A 19462-nucleotide genomic window follows, 5' to 3' on the forward strand; every position below is an offset into this window, starting at 1 on the left:
CATATCCATTACACTTTCCTTCTCCTGTTCTCCCCACAGCAACCCTGTGGGTGGACTGGCCTGAGAGAGAGAGAGTGTGTGACTGGCCCAAAGTCACCCAGTTGGCTGGCATGGATAAAGCAGGACTTGAACTCACAGTCTCTCTGATTTCTAGCCTGGCGCTTTAACCATAAAGACCAAACTGGCTCTTATAGATAACATATGAAAATACCAAATGATTCTTATTTCTGAAAAGAATGAACCTCATTTGTTTTTACACAGCCTGGTATCTTATATATATATATATGATACCTACTGTTATATCTTTGGGACCGGTTGGAGTTCCCAACCAGGTCCGCTGTTTGAGCGGGAGCACCAGCCGCTCCCATTGGCTGACACCGCTTTGACAGCCGGCCATAAAAGGCGGCTGTCGAGCAGTGTCAGCCCGTTGCGCCAGCTAATCTGCCAAGTTAGAAGGCAGACGCGGCAACCCTTTATTCTTGCAATAAAGCCTTTAAACGTTCGCTCTGGCTCAGCCTCGCTCCTCCGCCGCTCTACAACACTGGCGACGAGGCGGGATGCGATCGGAGGCTGCCAGACGTGCGATTCAGAAGAGCTGTAGCCACTAAGAGCGAAGCCACGGGCGCTGAAGCCGCAGCCGCCGGCGCTCACAAAGAGCACGAAACTCAAAAGCCCTCAGCCGGGAGACAGACACTGAGCGGTAGCCACTAAGAGCGAAGCCACGGGCGCTGAAGCCGCAGCCGCCGGCGCTCACAAAGAGCGCGAACTCAAAAAGCCCTCAGCCGGGAGACAGACACCGCCTGATAGGCGCAGCCGCAAACGCTTTCTAAGAGCGCAATTTTTGAATCACAATGACTACGGTGACAGGCACTGCCGCCTCAAAAAAATGAATGCCAATCCGACATTTCCACCCTTCAAGCCTACCGAGGAGACGTGGTATTCATATAAAAACCGTTTCAGCTACTTCCTCGACGCTATTGGTCTAACTGATGCTGCTGAACACACAAAAAAAATCCTTCTTCCTCAGCTACTGTGGGGCTGCGGTTTTTGACACCGCTACAGCACTAGTTGCCCCTCGCGCTATCAGGAGCGTACCCTGGGATGAACTCCAAGAAATCCTCTCCAACCACTACTCACCTAAACCATCCCAGATAGCCAGGAGATATGCCTTCAGAACTAGAAGGCAGGCTGAGGGGGAGTCAATTAATGAGTATATGGCAGCTCTGAGGACAGCTGCCTTACAGTGTGGTTTTAGAGACTACCTAGAGGACATGTTATTAGACCAAATCGTCTGTGGGGTTAGAGACCTTAGGCTTCAAAGGCGCTTGCTAGCCAAAAAGGATTTAACCCTAGCTTTAGCCGTAGAAGAAGCCCAAGCTGCTGAACTCTCTGCCCAATCAGCAGCTGAGATTCAAGGAACTCCTTTAAAACCCAGCAGCTCCACTATTCATTCAGAGGAAGTTTCCTTGAAGAAGACCCCATAGACTCAACAGACATTAACCGCCTTAGGCAACAAAAGCCCTCACAGGAAGGAGCGGGCAGAGAAACAGTTTCACCCCCAAGCAACCTCCCATTTGCCTAGCTTGCATGGGGTTCCCACTCTAGGGCATCCTGCAGGTTTAGGAATGCCATCTGTCTAAATTGTCAGAAGAAAGGCCACCTAGCCAGAGTCTGCCAAGCAGGGCGAAACCTCCTCAGAGACCTCCACCACCTGCTAATTTCCAAAGGCAGGTGGAGGACTGCTATACTTGCTACCACGCGAACCATACTTCCAAGACTCCTAATAAAATCAGTATTTTTGTTTCTTTAGAAGGTAAGCCTTGCAGAATGGAGGTAGACACGGATCCGCACTTTCGATCATCTCCTGGGAAACCCTAAAGAAGATTCATCCCAGATTCTCAAAGAAGAAGCTGCAGAAATGCCACCTGACACTGCGGGACTACAAGGCAAGAACATCCCTGTCCTCGGAAAGGCAAGTTTTTAGTACAGTTCCAAGGTTTTAAAGGCCATTTGCCCTTGGTGGTTGTTAATGGTGCCCTCCCCAGTCTGTTTGGACTAGATTGGTTCCCTTCTCTTGGCCTTAGTGTAACGGGATCCATGCTGTCTCAACCTCTGACGACGCCTATTCTCAGACTACTCTGATGTTTTTAGCAGCGAGCTGGGCTGCTATTCTGGCACCCCCATCTCCTTCACTGTGGACCCCCAGGCAATTCCCCTTCGCCTTAAGCCACGCAGAGTGCCTTTGCCATCCGTCCTAAGTTAGATTTAGAATTAGATAAGTTACTGAAGCAAGGGGTGTTAGAGCCAACTGACTTTGCCAAATGGGAGACCCCCAAGTCACCCCACTCAAGAAAGATGGCAGCATAAGAATCTGCGCAGACTATAAAACCACCTCAACCGTTATCTGCAGGTCAGCGCCTACCCTGTCCCTGTTATTCAACACCTGTTACACACCTTCGAGCCCGGCACCATCTTTGCCAAATTAGATATGTCCCAGGCATACCAACAGTTCCCTGTTGATGATCAGACAGCTGAATTACAAACCATAGTCACACATAGAGGGCGTTCAGGTGTAAACGCTCCAATTCGGTGTAAGTGTGGCCTCGGTATATTCCAATCCCTCATGGAAAGGATTCTCCAAGGTCTCCCGGGTTGTCCCTTATTTCGATGACATTTTAGTCTCAGCAGTTGACAGACCTCAGCTCATACAAAGGGTCAGAGCAGTCCTAGAGAAGTTTAGGCAGCATGGCCTCAAACTTAAAAGGGAGAAGTGCGCCATCGCCACTAGGCAAGTGGACTTTCTGGGGTATAGGATAGATGCCTCTGGCATTCACCCAGTCAAATCCAAAGTAAAGGCTATCCATGAGGCACCCACTCCAACTAACAAGACGGAGCTCCAAGCCTTTCTAGGGCTACTAAACTTTTACGCTTCATTTGTTCCGCACAAAGCATCTATTGCTGAACCCTTACACAGACTGTTAGACAAAGAATCCCCTGGCATTGGGGACCCAAAGAAGCCCATGCTTTCAAGTCAGTCAAATCCTTACTCACATCTGATGCAGTTTTAATCCAATATAATCAACGACTCCCCTGGTCCTAGCTGCTGATGCATCCCCTTTGGCATTGGAGCTGTTCTGAGCCACAGGCTTCCCAACGGTTCTGAGGCACCAATTGCCTTCTTCTCTAGGACCTTCTCTACTGCAGAAAGGAACTACAGCCAAATAGATAAGGAGGCCTTGGCTGCAGTAGCTGCAGTAAAAAGTTTCATGAATTTTTGTTTGGGCACCATTTTGAACTTATAACTGACCATAAACCACTCCTGGGGCTTTTATCAGGGGATAAGCAAACCCCACAGGTACTATCACCTAGAATGACCAGGTGGACTTTGTTCCTGGCCGCTTACTCATTCAAGTTGGTGCATCGCCTGGAAAAACTTGGGTCACTCTGATGCCCTTAGTCGCTGCCCCCTGCCAGTCCCAGTCGAAGACCCAGCACCCGTTCATGCCATCTTTGAAGTTAATGAACTGAATTTGCCGGTTACAGCCGAGGACATTGCTCGCACTCAAAAAAAGACAGAATAATTGCCCAAGTCATGGACTGGGTGGGAAGGGGTGGCCTGAAACACAATACACTTCTGACTTTGCTCCTTTCAAAACCCGTAAGCAGGAATTGTCGAAGCTACAAGGATGTCTGTTGTGGGGAACAAGAGTAGTCATCCCAGCCACCCTTCGGGTACCCATCCTAAAGGTACTTCACGAGGGCCACCCGGCATCGTAAGGATGAAGGCTCTGGCCCGCAGCTACGTGTGGTGGCCCGGCATGGATGCCCAAATCTCCAACTGGGCAAGCTCATGCCAACCTTGCCAAGAAACCAGGGCTGCCCCACCAGCAGCCACGCCTACCAAGTGGGAAAGTGCTAGGGGTCCTTGGTCTCGCCTGCACATCGACCTGGCTGGACCAGTACATGGAAGGACCTTCTTGGTTGTAGTAGACTCTTATTCCAAATGGATAGACTTGGCCCTACTACCTTCAACATCCACTCAAGCAATTGTTAAGGCTCTGACCCGTTTCTTCGTCACCCATGGGCTCCCTGATACACTGGTGTCTGACAATGGGCCCCAGTTTACGTCTTGCGAGTTTAGTATGTACGTTGCCAACTTGGGCATCAGACACATCCTTACAGCCCCTTTTCACCCAGCTAGCAACGGGATGGCTGAGAGGGCAGTCAGGTCAGCAAAAGAGGCACTTGCCAGGTTTGGCCAGGAAAACTGGCACTCCAAACTGTCCCGTTACCTCCTGAGCCAGCATACAACGCCTTGCACCACTACAAATAAATCCCCAGCAGAGCTCTTGATGGGGAGACGCCTTAGGACCACCCTGGACAGGTTGCACCCCACTACTGCCCTGACACTCCTATAGGATCTGACAGTTTGGTCAGGGACTTTGCCCTGCATGACCTGGTGTACGCCAGAAATTATGCAGGGGACCCTCTGTGGGTACCTGGTCAAGTGGTGTCAGTCACAGGTCCTAGATCCTACAGAGTCCTCCTGGAAGATGGACGCCTGTGGCGTAGACACGTGGACCAGCTCAGAAGGCGATGGAGAAGCACAGCTGATGCCAACCCAGCCCAATCTCCTAGCACCGAGAGCTCCCTGCGGGACCCGATCTACCCCATCGACCAAGAGAGTTCGCTGGAGGACCCAGTCTACCGACCCAGTCTACCGAACAGGGGGGTTTACCTAATTCGCAGAGCGCCCCACCCGACCGAGCCCGCTCCTCAACAACCACCGAGATGCTTCCTGAGGGCGAGGACTTGACTCCAGCCAGCAGCTTGCCCGGACTACGTCGATCCTGCCGCCAGCGCAGACAACCAACCTACCTGAAGGACTATGCATGCTCCCGGCTGGGGGTAAGGAGTGTTATGTCTTTGGGACTGGTTGGAGTTCCCAACCAGGTCCGCTGTTTGAGCAGGAGCATCTAGCCGCTCCCATTGGCTGACACCGTTTGACAGCCGGCCATAAAGGCAGCTGTCGAGCAGTGTCAGCCCCGTTGCCGCCAGCTAATCTGCCAAGTTAGAAGGCAGACGCGCAACCCTTTATTCTTGCAATAAAGCCTTTAAACGTTCGCTCTGGCTCAGCCTCGTTCCTCCGCCGCTCTACAACACCTACTATTTATTTATTTATTTATTTATTTATTTACACACACACACACACACACACACACACACACACAAATATATATATATATATATATATATATATATATATATATATATATATATATATATATATATATATAAAAGCGAAATACCACTGATGTGTCATCACAAAACCTCCAGAACTGTAAAGCCTACAAACTTGAAATTTGGCACATATGTTCCTCTTGGCTTCTAGGTGCTCACTAAAAAAGGATTTATTTATTTTTTAAAAAATTTATTTGGGTTTTCACAAAAACAAAATACAAATAAAACATATTTCTTTTGCAAATAGCATGGTCCCAGGTTATCATTTCTTCATACAGACACAAAACTCAATTTCATGTTCATTTTTATATTCTATTCCATATCTTATTACTGTTTTATATTTTCTACATAGTTTTCCCCCACTTTTAATTTTCTCAACTTTATTTTAATTATCTCATCTCAATTCAAATCATTATATTTATACTTTTGTCTGTCCTGTTTCAATTTCATATTACCTTTTCTCATTAAACAAGTTTTTCCCTGTAGTTACCAATTGGAGAATGACACCTTTATATCTTTTAATTTTATCCATTCAAACTCTTATTTAAGCTTCAATGTATACCTTTAAAATTATAGCATTCATTATAATACATAACTTCCAATCAAATTCTGCTTGGTACATTCTTAAAATACACACTATATTCTTAAAAGAAAAGATTTTATGTATATATGTAAATAAAACACACATTCCATTCCAATTCAATTCTATCATTAATATTCATTAAAATCTTAACATCTTTCTTTTCAATTAAATATCGTATTTCCTTGGGAACACTTATAAACTTTCCATAGTTAATTCTCCCTCCCCCATATTTCTCACTTATTTATAAATCATTAATAATAATTAAAATGTTCCATTTAATTCTCTCACTCACTTTAATTCATTTATCTATTAACAAACATTCCACTACATTACAGTAAATATTTTATCCATCATTTTAGTCATATTTTCTAAATTTATTTCTGTTTGTAATATAATAATGCTATCTTATGTACCTTTGCAGAATCCCTTTTACAATTAAATTTTCACCCATTATCACTAAACAAGCTTATGGTTACAATTCTTATATCTTTTCCCTATTTCTCTATTTCTTGTTTCTGTCTTTTACAACTTTTTTTTTCCTTTTTTTCCTTTTTTTCTTCCCCCTCACCTTTTTACCCCCTCGTCTCTCTACTTCTAACTCTCTCATCTGTAATTCCCTCTTCTGTTGCTTTCTAATATGATATTTATCTTTCAAATTGTTCTTCTTCTTTTTGGTTGTTTTTTCTGGTCTTAAACCTTTCACTCTCTTTCCCCCCTTTTCTCCCCCCACCCTTAAAATTATTTGATCATTAAAGATGGCTTCTTCTTTGTCCCAATCTTCTTGTTCTGCAAGTGTTTCTTGTTGTTTCTCATAGTTCCAAATCTCCATTTCTAAGAATTGAAATACGAAGCCAAAAGAATCTCTCCCTTCATGTGCATCTTCTTTCCGTTTTTTAAGTTCCATTTTCAGTTCTTCTAAGAGTGATACCATTTTAAAGACTTTTAAACAACCACCCAGTTAATTTTAGTCATCTAGATGTAAAAACCATAAATCACCAAATAATCCTAATAATCCAAGGCTGTTTCTTCTTGCTTCTTTTTTCCACTTTCTCTTCCTGGGGTTCTATTATTTTGTTGCCAAGTTTCAGTTAAAATGTACCTGTGAGGAATCTTGTTAAAATTTCACTGTAATTTCCTTTTAGTTACAGTTCCATTCCTTAGTTCCAGGCAGTCTCCTCCATTTTTCCAGATCCTGCCCTTTTATTCTTTTTTTCTCTCCTTTCCTACTTTTAAAAACTTTTAAATATCCAGAAATCTTTATTATCCCTTTGACTTTTATTTTCAGCTTAGATGCCTATTAATGTCAAAGTGGATTTTTTTTCAATTTCTTGCTTAAGTCTCTTGGCTGTCAGTATAAGGAAGGGAAGAAAAAAAAACCCTAATCCTTTCCCTTCTCTCTCTCCTTCGCAGCTTCAAAATCTTCTTTGGGAACAATGTTATTTAAGTTAAATTCCAGGGTACCTTACGTTGCTGCTTTTTCGGTTTAACCCGGTCGACCAAAACTTTCTCTTCTTATCTTCGTCCTGCACATTCTTTTCCAGTTCAGTTCTTCTTTGAGGTGGCCATTTCTGACCACTGTTGCAACCGCCTTCGGGAAAGGGAATAATGGCCAGCTGGGGAGGAGAGATGTGGCTCTCCTTGACCCTGCTGGCAGTCTCCCCCTTCTTCACCACCTCTACGGGGTGGCTTAGCCCCGAAACCAGCCGGCTTGGGGCACTCTGGTGGCGAGCACAGATCGAAACCGCGCATGATCATGGATTTCGGTCTGTCGCCAAAGAGATTCAAACCGGAAGACCACTAAGAAAGGATTTTTTGAAATGACCATCAGAACATTAGTATTTTGTAAATTATTATTAACATACTCTGATGCTAAGGAGTTCTACTGGCTCTCCCCACCTGAAAAGAAACAGCTCATCAGACTCCCCACTTCATATCTTCTATGATTCCTAATGTCCAGGTTATGTCAGCTTGCTACCTGTTCAGAAATCTTCCAGGATCGAATAAGGAGTGAATGTATGAATCAAATGTTTAAAAGACAAGATATGAAACTTACTTGGTGAATCATTGCATTTTATTAATACTTGAGCTTTGAAAAAAATGCTATTGGGTAGTTCATGCCTTATGCTGAAATAATATACAAGTTTATGTTCAGTTTGTAAGCATTACAAATGTTACAGGAAAGAGCAGAATAACAACAAAACCACAGATTCTAATCTAAAGGTCTCCATTTTAAGTTTCAGGTTATATTCTGTTGCTTCAAAAGTCTCAAACAGGATGGTATAAAAATCTCCCTATTTTAAGATGTAGAATGGCTGAACACAGACAAGTAGAAATGTACAGTGACTACTGTACTGTAACTGATACAATTTCTTAAATGTGTGCTTGCTAATGAATTGTAAAACAAATTTCATTTCTTAATAGATTTCCAGAACTATTTATTTTCATCAAAAGCTTAATGTAGTATATGTTGTCTTCGGTCTGGGGTTCAAATGAAAGTACAATATATTTATAACTTTCACTGTTAACTTACTAATGCACTACCAGAATTCTTATTGAAGACATTTTGATTTTATAATGGGAATAACTGAAACTGTGATTTAAAGTGGAAGGGAAGGGAAGGACTTCTTGCTGGTAATTACCTAAGAACCTAATAATTACTTAATTATCTAAGAACCTCATTTTCTCTAAACTACATTTCAAAGTATACTTAATGGCTGCATTGCATAAAAAAGAGACACAGAGAGAAAGAAAATGGTTCTTAATGGAATCTCAATTCCATTTGCTAAACAAGTTTTTCTCCAGAGATTTAGGCAAGGGGTTGGCTGCTTAGGGTTCACACGGATGAAGAGCATGCTCACCGAAACCATTGTGAAACCGGTAGAAGCTCACCACTGGGTTTAGGTCATAGGAATGGACAGCAAACAAAACTTAAGTCAAAATGATGATGTACATGGTAACTCTCCTGCAACTGAGACATTAGGCATAATGTACACCACCATTTAGCTCCCTCAGTCCCTGAAAGCTGAATTAAGGAATTGTCTTCCTTATTTACCACTCTGTATTCTACTTAGTATCTGTAAAATAACACGTTAAAAATCCCCAAAGGTTTTGGGAAAGAGAGAAAAACCACGAGTGAACTTAAGAGTGAAAAAATGGTACTAAGCCAAGATTTATCATATAAATTCTTCACATGTAAATAGATCACAGATGGAGTGATACAGAACATAGAACCAACCAATCAAACAAACAAAACAGCATGGTCTAAAAATGGAATAGTGGGTGAAGGGGTAGGCATAATTTGTTACTAAGATTTTTTTTCCATTGGCCTCAACCTTTTTCTTTTTAATAGATTGTGAAATTGAAATATATTCCTATGGTTCTGAGATCATGTCTGCCAATTCCTTCCAAACTCTTTAAGTGTAGTCTTTTGTCTTCTTTCTTTTTACACAGTTGTATCTTTGACTGTGCCACAATGGTAGGATTAATTTTTTTTAAATACCGGTTCTGTGGGCTTGGCTTGGTGGGCGTAGAATGGCTTGGTGGGTGTGGCTTGGTGGGCTGGCAGGGGAAGGATACTGTAAAATCTCCATTCCTTCCCCATTCCTGGGGGGACATTACTGGAAAATCCCATTCCCTCCCCACCCCACTAACCTTCTTTCCAGTTCCATTCTCGCGTTCAGGGCAACCAAAGAAGACCTAGCCGATCAGCTGGGACTCAATGGGAGGCAGAGAATAGATGGGGGCAGGGCCAGTCAGAGGTGGGATTTGCCAGTTCTCCGAACTACTCAAAATTTCCACTACTGGTTCTCCAGAACTGGTCAGAATCTGCTGAATACCATCTCTGAAGACCTCCAAGGTCGCTTCCAACTCTGTTATTCTATGTTCTAGATTCAAGGCAGGAAGTGAGACAAACAGTGGCCTGCCTCTGAGTGATGATGGGAAACAGAGCATCACTTTCTATCCACAAAGACAGAACCAGAAGAGTGACTTGAGAAGGAGCCTGAAGTGAATCAAGTAGAAAGCATCCTTCTGTTGACTAGAAATCGATGTACTGTCTTGCTATACCATGGTATTAAGTCTATGAACTCGTGGAGAACTAGATATAAGCTACCTCAGTCCCCTCAGGAAGCTATGGAAGTTTCATGGAAGTGATCCAGTGGAACTCATTGGATGACTTTGGGACATTCCCTCTCTTCAGACCAATTAACTCGACTGAGTGTTCCCCCCACTCCCCCCCGAGGAATCCAAATAAGCAGACATGAACTTCAAAGAAGAAAGGCTAGGTATAAATTTAAAAATCAATCAATCAGTCCAAACTTCCCAAAAGGTGTAGTCTCAGGTTACAAAGTGGGCTGTTTCTTTCATTCTTTTTTAAAAATACAAAGCTCAGAAAAATAAACCTCTGGTCCCAAATTTGATCTTGTAAATAAGCTGTGTACATTTTGGAGAAATAAGTCTGGAGTTTTGAAAACCTGATTCCTGTAAAATAACTGAGCTGAATATAAATGCTGTTGGGTTGAGTATAGAAGGGCTGAGACAGGTAACAACATAGTGTCTTGTTTCCTAGTCATCTTCTTTGCAGTTCCTCGAAGAAACAAGCTTTCAAATGCAAGCTAGTTGTCACATACAGATGTAGATGTCACCATTTTCCTCTGACCCATATCCCTTTTTAACACTAATCACCATTTAATCAATTTTTAAAGGGTCTTCAATGCTGCCAAGAAATAAATCTTCTTACAAGACAAATGTATATGATCTCTTTAAAAAAATATATATATACAGATAGATTTATAAGGGGGGGGGGGGGAAGAAATATGCCCAAAGGCCAGAGGTGGTATTCAGGTGGTTCTGACCAGTTCTGGAAAACCGGTAGTGAAAATTTTGAATAGTTTGGAGAACCGGCAAATCCCATCTCTGACTGGCCCCGCCCCCATCTAGTCTTTGCCTCCCGAGTCCCAGCTGATTGGCTGGGTCTTCTTTTGTTGCCCTGCACAGGAGAACAGAGCTGGAAAGCTGGTTAGTGGGGTGGGGAGGGAATGGATTTTTATGTAACCTTTCCCCAGGAGTGGGGAGGGAATGGGGATTTTACAGTATCCTTCCCTTGACATGCCCACCAAGCCACACCCACAGAACCGGTAGTAAAAAAATTTGAATCCCACCACTGCCACAGGCCCCCATATATATAGGCAACAGTTTAATCCATGCATTTGAAAATAAAATGTTTTCCCTTAAGATTTGAGAAAAAAAACTTAACAATTTATATTTAGTGTAAGGTGCTATTTAATACGACTCATTCATATACTGTCAAGCAGTATAACAGAGCAAACGGTATAAATGCTGAGCCTCAACTTTAGTATTGTTTTAGTTGTCTGATGCTATCTAAGCCCACGATGGTAAACAGTAAAGTAAAAAGACTTTTTTAGTTGGGGATCACACCCAATTATTTTCTTGGCATGTTCGCCATAGTTAATTTATTTTTCATGATCACCAGAAAAACAAACAAAAGCACAATAAACAACCTACAGAACAAGGATCCGAGGTCTCCTCTTTTCTACCACAGATGAATTTTGGGGGAGGTGGCTTTTCTTACTCAAATACTTCTGTTCCACGGTAACGCCAATGGGGGCAGGGGGTGGGAAGAGACACACAATTGTATCTCCCGGTCTCTTTCACTCTTTCACACAGCAGCATTATGGGAAAGCCGCTCCTATGGTCTGCATTTCTGCAGGATGGTATGAAAACAACATACCAACCGTGGACAGCAACCGTGTTCGGATGAGAAAGTTTTATGACTTTATTTTGCAAACCAAAATAAAAGAGCAAAATGGGACAAGTGAAGGCAGGGAATAAATTCAGTTTCCTTTGTGTTGCCTTCCCTGCCCCAAAACACTAGAAGTAAGCACAATTGTCTTGTGCAAGGGAGGCAAGTTGTCATAACAATTACATCCAGGCTCCCACTTTAGCTGATTATTTCTCTTCCTTGATCTTCTCTGTCTCCTTTCATAACCATTCTTAATATGTGGATTTTTTTTTTTAATCTGAAGTGAATTTTTTGACATCTCTTTTTTCAAACTGTTCCCCCACTCCTTCTATTGAATGTCTATGGGGATTCTCAATCATCCAGGTCATGGCTGTCCCAAAGGTGCTTTTTTCAAGAGGTAACTGGACTTTCTAGTTTTTCTTTGAAGATGCTTCACTTCTCATTCAAGAAGCTTCTTCCGTTCTGACTGGATGGTGGGAAATGGAAAGATTTATACTCCTTGCAGACAGCTGGACATTTGCATTCTTTTAGCGAGTGGTTAAGGTCACCTGGAGGTTTATCTGTGTCAAAGTTATGGTGGATTTCAAAATCTGGATCACCTGGGTGCTGCAGATGAGCCTTCTTGAAACTGTCGAAAGGACTGTGTTGTTGTTTTTAATCTATCTCCAATCTACCACATAGTCCTGTCAACAGTTCCAAGAAGGTTCCACATCAATTTGCAGCACTCAAGTGACTCTGATGACACTGATAAATCTCCAGGTGACCTTAACAACTCTCTAAAAGAATGCAAATGTCCGTCTGTCTACAAGGAATATAAATCCTTCCATTCCCCACCGTCCAGTCAGAGTGAAGAAGCTTCTTGGATGAGAAGAGAAATGTCTTCAAAGAAAAACTAAAAAATCCAGTTTCCTCTTGAAAAAAGCACCTTCGGGACCCTCCTACTGACCTTCTCTTTTCCAAATTTTATTTTTCTACATTCTTTCATCCCTTTGCTGTTATATATAAGGACATAGAATCATCTTTACAACTACCTTGTAAAGTTGAGTCTCTGTACCTACCTTTTCTTCAGTCCCAGCTCTTTCTCTCAACACATGCACACAGAGTCAATGCATTCAAGAATTTGAAAATACAAGTGGCATTTGTTGCTGCTGTTGTTGTATCTGAAAGCAAAATGGTAAGTAGGCAGTGTATTATGGAGCTGGGTGACCATGACAATGAGACAGAAAGAACAAGAACTGTTTGCTTAAAAGAGCATCCAGTTAAGCAATCTCTCCATCCCTCCCTGGTTAAATAATACACAAGAAAATTAAGAAGAGTTCCAATATAGTAAAATGTATCCTTTGAGAGAAGTTGCAGAAAATTCGCTGAGATGTTGAAATAAGTATATATACTATCAATATTTTTTTTTGTTTCAAATTTGCAATTGTTCTTATTAAAGTATTAAACATAAATATATATTACAGGTAGTCTTTATTTAATGACCGGTCACTTAACAACCCTTCAAAGTTATGGTATATTTCAAAAAAGCTTAAAAACTATTCGAAAAACTATGCTGGACTTCAAAAAAACTAGTTACATCAAGTTCACTAAGGTTTGCATATATGACCGGATGCATGTCCTGTGGTTATGTGACCATGATTTGTGACAAAAAAAGATATGCTGGATTTGCTTAACAACCATAGGTTTGCTTAAACCTTTTATAATAAAAGGTTTGAAAATAATCTGTTGAGATTATTGAGATTCATTAGAAAAGCAAAAAATAAATAAATAAAGGATTGAAATGTGATCTTAGCAGCTAAGAATAAAAAGAAATGAGTTACAGACATGTTGCTTATCTCAATAAAGATATAACCCTAAAATATTTGTGTGGATGAATGTAGTCTGGATTCCCAGGAGGAAGGGCTTGCATTTCAGAGGGCGAAGAGGCAATGATAGCTTAGATAGTTTGATCAGGAGAAGGAGAATTAAAAGGACTCTCCATAGCAATTTTCAGAATATATCTATGGCAGGGGTCTTCAAACTTGACATCTTTCAGACTTTTGGACTTCAACTCCCAGAATTCCTCCTCCAGTCATGTTAGCTCAGAATTCTGGGAGTTGAAGTCCACAAGTCTTAAATTTGCCAAGTTTGAAGACCCTTGATATAGATAGATAGATAGATAGATAGATAGATAGATAGATAGAGAGAGAGAGAGAGAGAGAGAGATAGATCGATCAGGGGCCTTCAAAGTTGACAGCTTTAAGACTTTTGGACTTCAACTCCCAGAATTCCTCCTCCAGTCATGTTAGCTCAGGAATTCTACAAGTCTTAAACTTGCCAAGTTTGAAGACCCTTGATCTATGGTGATACAAATAGTTTGGCAAAATTTCTGCCTAGAGGTAAGGAACAATAAAAGACATTGCTCAGAAGTAATTTCACATATCTTTCTTGGTTCCTGAGGCACGACAATCAGGGAGCAAAAGGATTTGAAATGCTTTCTTCTTTTCCTAGTTCAAATTTTTATGAAAGATATAGGAAGCTACTTATGTTCTAATGTCAACTCACTCTGAGCTCCATTCTTTTCCATTCTTATATCCTCTTAAACAAATATCCTGCTCTGATAACTATATAAGTTGTGTTCAACGTAGTTCATGCTAAGCACAGAATGGATTCAGCACCTAGCATAAAAATTACATAGAAGTCAAGAATATGTAGATCATGGCTCTTGAGCTAGAAGTCCAGATGATTAGAGAAGTTGGAAGAATGATAAGTACTGGATACATCCATTGATTCTGAATCCTTTCTTGCTCCTATTCTCACTTTGTCCTCCTCTTTTCAACAATATGCTACTATTCTCCTCTTTTCAAGAATATGCAGGATCATGAATTTATCTTGCTTCAGCATCAATACAAAACAAGACCATGTCTTCAAGGTACAATATCTGTAGGTACTACAAGCGATGAATATCTGTAGGTACTACAAGCAAAATATATACCAGTGTTTACCATTGGTGAACGTTATGTTAATGGATCCCTGTTATCAGTGAGTTTGTGACCATTACAGACGCATAGGAATGATTAACCCACTTCAGCTAAAAGTAAAATAGAGATAAAAGTCCATTCTTGCATGTTGGCTGTTTGTGATTAGCCTTATACTGTATTGAAAAATGATACTACACACCCTTAGGCAAATCTAAAGCTCAGTGAAATCAATGCCAAGCTGTTGCTTTAGATCAAGTGTTCATAAGATACATGGGACTTCTATACATGGGCCACAGGGAAGACAAAGACTAGGAAGAGGCAGACCCTGCATGCTCCTGGTATAGGAGAAAGCAGCAAGGATAGGGTATTCTTTTATAATACCATTAACACAAAAAGAATACTGGAAGTTTTAAAGAAGAAATTAAACAACCATTTGTCTGAAATGGTATAGGGTTTCCTGCCTACACAGAGAGTTGGACTAGATTACAGCAGTCACCAACTAGTGGTCTGTGGATCACTGGTGGCCTGCGAAAAAATTTTGGTGGTCCGCAGAAAAATTATTTGCCTTTTTTATATTGCACTAAATCAGGTGTCCTCAAACTATGCCCCCTGGACTGGATAGGTGTAATGAACATTTGTGTTGCTGCAGCAAGTCTCGCTCCTCGGGGTCTTTTTGTGCAGGTCAGAGGGGGGCAGAACTTCTGAAGTGGGGTCTGCTTCCGCCTCCTGGTCCGGGGCTTTGGGCGAAGGCTGGAGGAAAGCGCTGCTGGTGGTGAAGAGCCAGAAGGCCTTGTTCCAGTGGGACTGCATCATGGCCTGGAACTGGCTGACCATCTCAACCTAGTGAGCCACCAAGCACCAGTACCTGGACTTGCACCACCGCAGGTCTTCCCTCTGCTTGGGAAGCCTATGACTGTAGTCCTCAGTGACGTGCTTCTGCTGAGCCTCCTTCTCGGTCAGATCCAATTTGAACTGCTTTGCCAATTCTTTTTCATGGTGGCTGCTTAGCTCCAACACGGCTTCCTGTTGGGGCCCTAAGGAGCCCAGGTGGGCAGGCGAGGAGAGGCTGGGAGGTGGGGGGCGAGTAGAGGCTGGCAAGGTGCCCCTCGGCATGAGTGACACTGAGTTGGTGACATCCACCCAGTCACATGACCACCTAGCCACGCTCACCCAGGCAGTCATTAGGGAGATCATATTAGTGGTCTGTGGGATTTAAAATGAATTTAGTGGTCCCTGAGATCTGAAAGGTTGGTGACCCCTGGACTAGAATACCTTCAAGCTCCCTTTCAACTTTGTTATTCTGTATTCTGTTCTATAACATAGATAACAATTTGAATTCTGAACACAAATCTAAAACATTCGAATTAGACCCATCTCTTACTTCTGAGGTTCCATCACTCCTGGATCCTCAAAGTGGATATTAATATAAATATCAATTTCAAGATCAACACACAGCCAACAATATTAGGTGGGAAGGCTCTATACAGCTCCATGAGCCTGAGAATAAAACGTAGAATATAAAGGTATTGTTGTTGATTTGGATCCATTTTAAATTCCCGTGTTGGAGGAGTGAGGAAATTTTCATTTCCCAGTAGCTTTACCTGACATTTTGCAAAGCATATTCTGTAATCTATTTGGCTTCTGCAGTTCACTTAGATTGAAGTCTGAGACAAATTAAAAAACAACAACAACTGTTTGCTATTCTGCCAATCTTGCTTCTTGTTTTTAGGCCTGAAAAGATTTCCAATTTGGATAAGTTTTCATCCTCCACTGAAATGAGAAGGCCACCTGGTTATCCTGGGATATCCAGCATAATTGAAGCAGAATACAATTCCAGTGATAACTCTAAAGGGAAAAACAGAAAATCTCATCCATTATTTAAAGGAAAGGGAGGGGCAGATGTATTTTATTCACACTTTTAAACATTAAAGACCTGAAGCAAAATGATTAAAATACTACAACCTGCACAAAATATTTCTTATTGGAGACAGTTGATAAATGAAAAATTAATTCTAGATAATGCTGTGTGCACTATTTATTTGGATATAATACCACTACTTTCATATAAACTCCCTAATCCTTATAAGTTCATATAGAGTATATTTTGAAAAAGTGTATCAAAGTGAGCACCTGAATGGAAAAATACAATACAGGGAAAAACTGCCCCCACAGCCCAACCACAAAATGTCAATTTAGTCTGCTATGAGAAGAAACCTGTTTGATGGGGATTGCCTCCCTGGGTTTTTTGTTTTGTTTTTTTGGAGTCTTATTAAATTAAATTAATCTTATAACTAAAAGAATTATAGTTTCCTTTGTCCGATGTTAGACTGAATGTGAGATATTATTATTATGGATTTATCCTATAAGTTTGGTAAATATATTCAATTTCCTTCAGTTCTTCAAGACATTTAAGGTAACGGGCACATAGAGGCAATCCTGTTGTTTTTTTATGCGTTTACATCTGTTTTTGAAACTTTTCATCAATCTGAAATTAATGTCCATATTTCATCTTCCACTTACAAATTAATTTGGTTCAAAGATGGTATCGAAATAAAATAAGTAAATAATGGATTTCACAATTACATTAATTATATTTTATTATATCCAAATAATGGTAGTAATGGAACTGGAAAATCCTCTCATTTCGAACCATTAAGTAATTTTAGACTCTTTTGAAATATGCATATGCAGTATTTCCAGGAATGGTAGGCAATACTGTTTTCATCCCAAAATTGCTTCCCTATACAGAATGGCACAGTTCATTCTCCTTTACCACCACCCATTTGGATAAAGCACATATTATCCTACACATATTTACACCAATGTATATCCATTCCATAATATAGAACATGATGTTGATGGTATGCAACCTTTTTTTGTTCCTCTGCTGAAATGAATAGACACCATAAAAGAAGTGAAGGATCAGCATTCATATCTAATCATACAGAATGACCATAGTTTAAAAATATAGATGAAAGCACTTGCTCCATTTTGGAGCTCACCTAAAAAATCCTGAAGATGCTTACTTACTAATAGTAGATGTGGAAAAAGAAGGTATGTCCATAGCTTAAATCAGAAAGTAGAAAAATTAAATATTCACTGTCCTGTGAACCTACTCTCCAGATAAACATTCAGTCTTTGACTCTGACATGATTCAAACCAACATAAATTAGCACTTTATGCTACCTAAATGTCATGGATAGAAGTACTATAAATGGAACTATAATGACCATTTGAAGAGGTATTAGAACCTAAGATTAGAAGCTAAGTGCATAGAACTTATACTGATGAAAAACTGGATAGCATAATGATAGCACTGGACCAAATTAGATCAATACATTCCCTATTTTAAATTTTCTTTGCTGTAATTTAGAGACTTAAGTGGCAGTGTGCATCTACACTTGAAGATGTAAATGACCAACCTTATTATTATATTATAATAAGGGTTATTGTAAAAACTACAACAAATTAACAAATATTTACAAGCACAAACTCATACATCAGATATATAACATACAGACAGAGGTGATCTGCTATGGGTTCGCCTGGGTTTGGGCGGACCCATTGCTAACGTTATGGCTGGTTCGGCGAATGGCCAAATCCCACCCCTGGCTGGCCCCTCCCACCCCGCCCCACAAACAATGTCCATCAAACAATGCCTCAAGGTGTCCCCTGGAGGTGATGCACGCCAGCCTTGCCTGACTGCCACAATAAATAGACAACCCATTCAAGATTGAAACTGGCTAAAGAAGCTAGCCTAAACATTAAATATCACAACTATGCATGCCCACAGTGAACATTGGCACCCTTACTGGATGCAGCCATGACCTTGCAGAGATGTTGAAGCACTTCAAGGTAGATATTGCGAGCATATAGGAGACACGATGAAAAGGTCAAAAGTACTGCAACATTGGCGAAGCTAAACCTCATCAAGATATGTTTTTCTTGCCATGTGCATGTATACATCCGAACTAGACTGTGTTGTTTCTCTATGTCAGAGGTGTCAAACTCAAGGCCTAACAGCCTGATGTGGCCCGCAGGGTACATAGATCTGGCCCATGCAGCCGCCCTGAAAAGGACCGGCCCACAGTGCTTCTGCCAGTAAAAATGGAGTTCGGGAGGACCACATGCGGCCCTCCTGACTCCATTTTCGCTGGTAAGGGGTTGCAGGAGGTTGTGACAGCTGAAAATTGAGCTCAGGAGCCCGTTTTCTCCAGCTTGGGCCGCCACAGGCATCCCCAACAGAGTGACATCAACCTGGCCACACCCACCCTGGCCACACCCACCTCGGTACCCGGAGGTCAGACACAACCCTGATGCAGGCCCTCAATGAAATTAAGTTTGACACCCCCGCTCTATGTCCTATAATATATGTGGATATATGCATAATTTTATATTTATTTTTTTATTTTGTCATGTTTATGTAGTGTACATTGGAGGTGGTGACCCTTTGAGGGCTGTGTGCAACAAAATTTTGTTTTAATGTATGCCAATCAGTGTACAACATTCAAAGTGACAACGAAGTTATTCTAAGTCTATAACAACACAGTAAGATTTTTAGGAATATAAAACTCCATGAGTTTGATTATCATTATGTGCATTGAAGCACCGGTACTGGAGCTGGTAAAAGGAAGTGATGCAATGCAAAGCAAACAGAAGCTGACCTTTGCATGTTTTCCCATCGGGTTGCAAGGTAAATCCAACTGGGCAACTGCAGCGAACGCCTGTGGCTGTATCCTTGCAAGTCCGGTCACAGCCTCCATTATTAACAGCACATGTTTCTGAGAAATAAAGAGACAGAAAAAAAAGAGAGAAGAGAGAGGGAGACAAAGAACAAAAATAAAAAAAATACATTGAGGTCCCCTATGTGATATATCATAACATATAAAAAAATCTATTCTTAAGCCTACGCCATTA

General features: G+C 41.4%; 1 protein-coding gene across 5 annotated transcripts in view; it reads right to left on the minus strand.

Annotated features, from left to right (window-relative positions):
* SCUBE1 (signal peptide, CUB domain and EGF like domain containing 1) overlaps window positions 1-19462 on the minus strand; it is a 200665-nt gene that overhangs the window by 59922 nt on the left and 121281 nt on the right. For all 5 annotated transcript variants that reach the window (XR_015743772.1, XR_015743771.1, XM_026702705.2 and 2 more), the window contains one exon: window positions 19210-19326. Coding sequence is in view for 3 of the 5 variants with exons in the window: in XM_026702705.2 (XP_026558490.1) it covers window positions 19210-19326 (117 nt within the window). In the remaining 2 variants the exon portion in view is untranslated. The remainder of the gene's footprint in view (window positions 1-19209; window positions 19327-19462) is intronic.

The sequence above is a fragment of the Pseudonaja textilis genome, chromosome 5 (genome assembly GCF_049901715.1).
Source record: "Pseudonaja textilis isolate UNSWEBS1 chromosome 5, rPseTex1.2, whole genome shotgun sequence".
In the NCBI taxonomy this organism is placed as follows: Eukaryota; Metazoa; Chordata; class Lepidosauria; order Squamata; family Elapidae; genus Pseudonaja; species Pseudonaja textilis.